The sequence below is a fragment of the Mus pahari genome, unplaced genomic scaffold, assembly GCF_900095145.1.
Source record: "Mus pahari unplaced genomic scaffold, PAHARI_EIJ_v1.1 scaffold_11729_1, whole genome shotgun sequence".
NCBI lineage: Eukaryota > Metazoa > Chordata > Mammalia > Rodentia > Muridae > Mus > Mus pahari.
The window spans coordinates 9,698-18,425 of NW_018393506.1; the positions used below are offsets into that span (position 1 = coordinate 9,698).

Below are 8,728 nucleotides of genomic sequence, written 5' to 3' on the forward strand. Positions count from 1 at the left end.
TTTGAATCTGTGGCAATAATGTCACAGCTAGAAAGAAGTCATGAGTCACATGAATGGTGGTGAAGAGTGGATAGAGGCATGAGTGACTACCACAAGGTAATTATTAGTTCTGTAGGAAATATAATACTTTCTGATGAGAAGAATGGTGGTANTACTTAACAGTAATAATGAAAGCTAATTATATCATTTGACCTCTGATATGGAATTTTTAAAAAGGACACAATTAAGCCTGGAGAAATTGCTCAGATATTTATAGCATTTTTTGATTTTATAGATGACAAGACTTGATACCCAGAACTGATATGGAAACTCATTATTGCCTAGAACTACAGTTTCAGTGGATTTAATGCCCTTTTCTGATCTCTATTGGCATCAGGCATCCATGTGGCCCAAGTAAGTAATTGTAGACAAAACAGTTATATGCATAAAAGAAATGCATCTAGAAAGAGACACATCATCACCAAATAATATATATGCATAACTTAGTCATAATACAAAAATAGATAAACCTAAATCGAAAAATCCATCTAAAAATACTGGAAGAAGGGACCATTGATTAGGAACATTTGCTGCTCTTGAAGAGAATTCAGGTTTGATTCCAAATGCCCAAGGTGGTGCTTCCCAACCATCTATAAGTATAGTTCCAGGGGATCTGAGTTCCCTCTTTAGATCACTGTTGGTATATCCATGCTTATGGTGTACAAAAATGCACAAAAGGAATCACTCACACATATTAAGTAAGATAAAATAAAATAAAATGAAACTTTAAGACCAAATATCAAGGATAAGAAGACACTAAAAGAATAGTAAATAAACGGAGTGGTCAGAAAGTGTGGTAAGTGAGGGGGAGTAACAGAATGAAGAATGTTACCTGCATTACTAAAAAGAGCCAACACTGAGTGTTGTATGAGCCAACCTGAATATGGAACTGCCAGAGTCCCAGCTAATGTGGCCTCTGGTATGACAGGTTGTCATGTAAGAGTAAGTGGATAATGATAGCCAAGGAAGAAGTAACACATTAGTGATGCTAAGTGAACCTCCTGTGGAGCTGACAGGACCAAAGCAGGGATGCTTAAGTTCTATATTTCTTATAAGAGAGAAGTATGAACAGAAACAAGCAGGAAATGGTGGATGAGAATATGCTTGGAAAGACCACTCAGGCTACTGGGTAACAACACCATGAATCCTTTGAGGGCAGATTAAGGACAGGCACAGTGGATGTGAGTGTCCCGGATAACCACTATAATCTTTGCCCCTTGACATCCATCCTTTTGTGTGACTCCTACTATACTGTATGAAGAAATCATCCTCTAGTCTTTCCTTCAAGATACAATTTTTAAGAAAAACCTTAACTCTGATTTATATTTGGTTATTTATAATGCCAATACAGTGAATAAGTATAATTTCTACTATGGGATATAAATGTGATAAATATGTAATATATGTAATATCAAATAAAATCTAATAATTTTAAAAATGAAAAAAGTTCTGGAGTGTAAGGAAAATTATGTATATTATTCAGGACTTATCCTAACCTGGATGGACATACAAATCTTTTCCTAACATGAACATGTTGTATATGAAACTCAAATAGATACTTAGATAACAAGTTGTATATTGGGTATGGGAAACAGGCCAAAGGAAGTAACTAGAGTCACTACTCATGCTTAACTCTTGGATACTATTAGGTTTCATATCTGTGAAGAAAAAAAAAGCATATTTTGTCAAAGGCATTATTTTTTTCTTTTGTGAGACAGATTACTTATTATTGACAACAAACCTAGTAATTTGGTAACAAATGGGAATGTAAAGTGAACAATCAAGTCATCCAGACAAATTTTGATATTATAAAATCATATGGAAGCAAATCAGCAATCTCAATATTATGTAAATGTCAGCAAACCTTGGTTTTACCTCATGCTCTATAATAGGGTCAAATAACGTACCTCTTTGGGCTCAAAGTCAGGTATATGTGAACATGCTGTACTATTCCTATATTCTTCCAATAAGTCACAACTGCTTAAACGATCCAGGGCATGAGCTATAAGATATACAGCTTGTCTGACATTGTTTGTGATTCTTAGCTGTGATGTATCCAGATAGGTATTTTTCAGATCCTCCAGCTTCTCCTTTCCAGTGCAGAGCTGATCAGACATGTCATACAATCTGTCTTCTTTACCAGTCATATTCACTCTGTGATCCACATTGTAAGGCACACTGCTNNTGGGCCAGGTACAGTTAAAAGCAGTTTGCCAGAATTCAATGGTCAAGACATCATTTGGATCCTTGTTAGGGTGTACATCATAAAGAAATTCTTTTAGTCCTGGTATAACACTTCTTGGTATTGCAAACCCAATAGTTCCACCAAAATAGGGGAAATACTCAGGCTTTGCAATGAGAGCTGAGGTAATCCAGGCTTCACTGGCTACCCATGTCCTGTGAGTTATGTTATGATGAATCACTTCCAGCACAAATGGGCTGAGATCAATGTCAGAAGTATAAAGAACAATGACTTTGGCAGTGGAACTTTTTATTGCCTTAACAACTTTTTGCATTTTCTGATTGGAGTAGACTTTTGGAATGATTTCAGAGAAAGCAACACAGAGATTGGCAGTCTCCATTTTTTCCCTAAAGGATTTTACTCCATATTTTCCATAATCATCATCAGATGCAATAGCACCTACCCAGACCCAACCAAAATGTGTGATAAGACTCACCATGGCCTCAATCTGGATCTTATCACTGGGTATTGAGCGATAAAATGATGGAAACTGGAATTTGTCACTAAGAATTGCGCTGGAAGAAGTATAGCCTACCTAAAATCAAAAAATATTTATAGTTACTATGAAACAGGAACCAACTTTTAAATTATATCTTCAGAATACTGAGAGGGGGGGTTGACCATTCCTTTCTTTGTCCTTTCTGTAGACAATGACTTTCTACTGCTGTTACTACTTGTTGGATCAGGGATACCAACTGTTAAGATGACACTCAATTTCACTAATTTTCATGGGTGAGATCACAGCAGTGTCAGGAAGGGAACTGATATTTTCCTTCACCATCCTGGACATTGTTGACTCTCTGAGTGAGGATATCCAGTCTCTTCATCAGCTTTAGCATCTCCTGTGCAGAGATGAGCAACTGAGTCTAAGTCTCAGTCTGCTCAGTTGCATGAATTTGTCTCTTATGTGCTCTACTGGTCTGACCTCTACTCCTTTATTCCTATTCTGCTCTTTCTTCTCTTAGTTCCCTGCTGTCAGGACTCCTGAGTATGTATGTCCTAAAACTTGACTTGAGAGAGAAGATAGAATGGATTACTACAACCAGAAGCCTAAACATTATTCTCCTACAAGGTTAGCAGAAAAGTACTTAGGCAGAAAAATGAAAAGCAAGTCGTCCTCTCCTGCTCAGTAGTCCTGTTTTGTACTTAGCTTTTAGGGAGACCTAGGCATGGAGATCAAGCAAGCATGTATTACTGTATCTTTGCTGTAGTGGATCCTCCATTTGCTGACTTGCCTCCCCATGAAACATGTTACTCTCTCTCCCATCCAATCTCATGTACTAAGACTTGACTTCCAGTGTGATGGTCCATAACTCTTTAGCTCTTACCCCTACATGAATACTACATTATTTCTGTGTTGCCAATTCTTCTGTCCCTTTTCCTGTTCTTATTCCACTGGCTAATGTTTGTATTCTCCTTTCTGATCACACAAACAGAAGAATCATAGAAGGTATTGTGTAGGAAGGAATTCCTTTAAGAAGAAATGATATCAGATTTCTGAGGTTTGGTCAATTATTTGTCATATAAAATCTTGTTATTTGTACTTTCTGAGTCTTTCTTTACACTACTAGAAAATTAAAATAATGATGAAATATTTTTCGGTTTTCTAATATAAAGGCATTAAACAGAAGATTTAAGAATTTTTCCAGATTTACCAAAAACTATGGAAAAATGTATCTAGAAATTCTAGGCTGTGCTTCAGTTCATTAGAGTTCCCTGGAAGATAGAGCTCATAACAGGTGCAGTTTGGATGAGGCAAATGAAGCCCATCACTGACATTTATGCCAACTCACCTAACTTTAAATTAAATACTATGTTGGACTGGGGCTGTGGGTCATTAATGCAGCATTTGTCTACAAAAAACCAAGGTGTTGAATTTTATCTCAAATATTACAAGGGAAAAGGAAAGAAAGGGAGAGAAAAAGAATGAATGAAAGAGGAAAGAAGAAAGAAAAGTTGAGAAGAGAGAGTGGAGGACAGAGGAAGGAAAGGTGAGTGAAATTCTGCCGTTAAGTCAATATCACCAATATTCTTTTCATCATTCAAATCAATACTTCCTTCATCCAGCAGAAATCCCTTTAATGACACTGCCTTTGAAGTAATTCTAGATTCCTTTATGTTCCTAATAATTCTTGCTTTGCAATTACTTCTTCTTGTATTGAAATATGCTACCCTCTTTAGGTTTAAAATAACCTATTTAGTTAGCTAATATGAAATCCATTTAAGCATGCCAGTGCGAAGATTTTGCTCATGACTCACGAGCATCAACAGAGACCCAGAGAAAAACCTGTGCTCTATTCCAGCCACCAGTCAACCACCAAGTATCTATGGATGACCTTTATTTTGTTCTACACAGTTCATGGAGCACAGTGACCACTGAGTTGTTAAAATCCTCATCACAACACCACCAGTTAATCAATACAAGCATAATACACTAGATCACAAATCAGTATAAATAGGCCATGTGCACTGTTTCTGAATTTGGTGGAGAAAAGTAACTGAGAACACCTGGCCCTGTTTCATATTATCTCTGTAGGTTAATTCGTCCTCTCTGGACCATACTGTTATTTGCAATAATTTCTACAGGCTGTTTGTATTTTTCTCTCTACTTTTTTCTGTTCTTTCTTTCTTTCTTTTTTCTTTCTTCCTTTTTTCTTTCCTTTCTTTTTTAGACAGGGTTTCTGTGTGTAATAGCCCTGACTGTCTTGGAACTAACTTTGTAGACCAGGCTGACCTAAAAGCCACAGAGATTCACCGGCTACTAGTTCCAAAGTTCTGTAACTAAAGGTCTGTGCCACCCATCCTATCACAGCATTTTTTAATTTTTCTAAGTACATATCACACTATTCCAAGTTACCTGAGGCATATAATACAACCCGAAAATTCTTGCAGCAGTAACTGACAAGGATGAGCCTCCTGATCCAATAATTCCTACGAGATATTTTCCTGTGCTGTTTCTATAATTGGGCCTTTCTTCCTGTCCTGTAAGAAATGTCATAGCAGTCTCCTTTGCTTTGGAGACAGAGAAACAGGTGTCAAATATCTGGTAGCCCAGAGTATGGTTGGGCAAAATGTCCTTCCTCTCATTAATCTCCTTGATGGTGTGGATCATGGTTTTCATCCAGCGGAAACCCCGGAAATTAAACCTGGAAAGGAAAAGCATTTGTGAGCCAGTGGCCACTAAGGGGGTTAGGAATGGGGAAGTTTTTAGAAAAGATGCTTCAGTTAAGTGAGTGATTACAACATTTGCTGAAGCAGCAGCAGATACCTCGGTTTTCTGTATGTGTCAATTTTACAAATGACAGTACAATAATAAAAGATTCAAATAATAGTCATGTCCAGCCTTTATACATGTCTGGTTTACATTTTCTAAACCTATATATCTCTTATATGCTACGATATTTTGAAATTTCTGGTTATTTCTTTTCAAAAATTGTTCTTCTAGTCACACTCCTTTTCACTAAATGTACTTAAGTATCCCTTAGAACAGGATTTCTCACTTAACTGTCCCTAGGGACATGATTGTTCTCTCATTCTTGGCTTATTTTCCATGGAATATTTATTATGACAATAAAAAGAACTTTAATACATTAAATACTTATGATAGATGCTATTACAGTCAGCATGTAAATTTTTGTATCCTATGTTTCAATTACCCCACGCATCTTACTTTTGAGAGAACTTTAACTGGTTTTCTTCTTGCTGTTCTCATGAGAAAACATAAATGTGAGCCTCTTATTTTTTTCTGTATTCATTAAAAAATGGACATATTTCGTCTGTAGTCTATCCCCATATTGTTTTCCAGGCTTTCTAAGTGAAGCAGCACCAAACCCTCCTCTTCTCGTGCTCCTTTCCTCCTGAATCCTAACCATACTTTAACCAAAATTGTGAAAAGCAGATTTTCGAATAACTGTTATCTTGGTATCCTCTATATCTAGCTGGACTACTTAATTTTATATCATCAGCTTAGTAGGTACTTTAAGTTCAAGACCTAAATGTAACTACCTTTATTCACAGTTTGGAATTTTCCTTCCTGTCTGTGTGAGTTCACATTCTGTTCTGTGTGGAGAAGAGAGGTCAATGACAAGCCCTCAGTCACTCTCCACCTAATTGTCTGAGATAGGGTTCCTTATTGATCCTGGAACTTGACTTGGCTAATCCAGTCTGCCAGGAAGCCCTACTGGTCATCCTGTCTCTGCTTACTGAGCACTTGGGTAGCAGATTGTTACTACATCAAACTTTTTTGTGTGGGTCTAGGACCTCTGACTCAGGTCCTCTTTCTTGCAAGGCAAGGTCTTTACCAAATGAGCCATCTCCCCAGATTAGTCTATTTAATTTTTGTTTTGGTTTAGTTTTGTTTTTTATTTAATATGTAGATTTTGAGTTCCTCTGGTGTTATATATTATAAATGCATTAATAAAATTCTTGTTTTCAATTTCCTTACCAAAAAAATGGTTATTTATGTAAGGAAAAAGAAGAGGAATCAAGCAATCTGATTAAAACAAACAGTGATGGAAATAGATGTATGAACAATGAAATTCAAAGAAGATGCAGCCTAGACTATAACAGCTACACCAAGGTTTGCAGGATGACAGAAAGACCGGGACAGGGCTGCAAACAGACAGGTGGTGTGAAGTTACTACAACTGGACAAAGTCCCTCCAACTAGAAAAACAGTCAAGGACTGAGGAAATAAGTATTTAGGATGGCAGATTGTGGATGGTAACACAATTAAGGAAAAGCAAAAAACAGAAGAGACTAGAACACAAAAGGCTTTACCATCTTGTTAGTTTCCAAGTTCACACTGATGACATCATACACTTAAAAATATGTACAGAAGTATCTTTAAAAGCAAGATAGAATTTCATTTAAAGAGCTAGAAAAAAAACCCATCTGTTTTGAGCCTGTAACTCCACATTTAAAATTAGCAAAGAAGTAATTAATTCTTTCCAAAGAAAAAAGCTTTCTGCCTCAGAGTTATTTACAATATTAGAAAAATTGGAATCATTTTTGATATCCAATGGTGGATAATAAGCTGTGTGGGAATATTTTTTATTACTAAAAAGCATTGACCAGGTAAATGATACAGTAGTGTGGGTAGACCAGGCAGTGAAATGGGCAGTAGACATCTTACTATGATGAAAACTGGACAGAAGGGATGAGGGCCCCTTTGAAGATTAACAAGAAAAACATCTCAATGTAAATAAGTGAGTATTGCGGAGACTTTTCTTCATTCATTGGTTTTTATTAAGTGTCCCACAGGACTATTATGTACTATGTACAGTCATAATTTTTTTCTAAAAAGACCCAAAATTGGATATAAAAAATAAAAATAAAATGCCTGGTGATGGCAGTGGAATTTGTGGGCTATTGTTTTGTTTTCTTTTAATTTCTGGCATTCTATTCATATATAAACTCCCCACACATTTCTTTCTGTGTATATAAGACACATATATTAACAGACATCTATTCTATCCCAAATTTGTTTTTCTCACAAAAACCTGCTGTAGGTGAATATAAGGAATTCCATTTTTTGGCATGATATCTTGCAGGAAACAACAGTAGGGAAAGAAGTTTTCCTGCAGGTCAGAATCCTATCATGAACATTTCCTCAGACACAAAGCAGAGTTCCCAGACTGCACACTTGAACTTGAGCTTGTAACAGTTAACAGTGAAGCTGCAGCACACTGTGCAGCACCTGTGCCTCTCAAACCTCAGTGTTCACACACACCAACAGAGGTCTTCTGAATGTGTGGGTTCTCTTCTGCTGATGTGGTGTGCAACCCCTGGTTCTATATGCCTAACAAGCTTTTAGATACTGCTGCTGGTGGTCAACTGAGAACCCTCTCAGGAATAACTTTCTGAGAACCTACCACAGAAAACCTCTGCCTCTATAAACTTTGACAAAGCCAGAATTAAAGAACTTAAACTGGAATACAGATGATAACCAGTCCTTTCAGGCCACACAGATTAATGTGAAGGGAGAAAAATGATTTCTCAATGACTTACCCTTCACACATGGCTGATACGAGTTCCATGTCAGAGTCATTTGTTGGGATGGTTCTAGAGTGAATAGGAAATAGTCCTCCAATAACCATAGAATGGTTTTCAGCTTCTACATATCCAGTCAAGTTAAACTTGCGCAGCAACCTACATGTATCAATGTAATTTTCAGCATATAATCCAACCCATAAAAATACAGTTAATCCCAGAATCAAGCACCACTTTGTGCTAGCCATTTTAATCTGGTCAGTTTGAGGAAAATGAAAGTATTGAAGTGACACAGGTTTTAAGGAAGTACCTTGATGGAGTGTTGGAGTGTGTATGAGTCTAACCCAGTGATCTGCTTGCTACTGCTGAATAAATAATTTCACATTGTAGACACAGATGTCACAATCAGTTGCAATTTATGGATCTGGAATAGGAGCTGAACAGTAACCTGAGAAGA

The 8,728-nt window shown here is 36.8% G+C and overlaps 1 protein-coding gene across 1 annotated transcript in view; it reads right to left on the bottom strand.

The window, feature by feature from the left end:
* Window positions 1-8,393, bottom strand: part of LOC110315579 (vomeronasal type-2 receptor 1-like) — a gene marked incomplete at its 3' end in the record, with an annotated part of 18,084 nt that extends 9,691 nt beyond the window's left edge. The window contains exons 1-3 of the mRNA XM_021189600.2: window positions 8,290-8,393; window positions 5,139-5,427; window positions 1,947-2,816 (exon numbers count right to left, since the gene is read on the bottom strand). Of these exons, the coding sequence (XP_021045259.1) occupies window positions 1,947-2,816; window positions 5,139-5,427; window positions 8,290-8,378 (1,248 nt within the window). The remainder of the gene's footprint in view (window positions 1-1,946; window positions 2,817-5,138; window positions 5,428-8,289) is intronic.
* Between the last annotated feature and the right edge of the window lie 335 nt (window positions 8,394-8,728).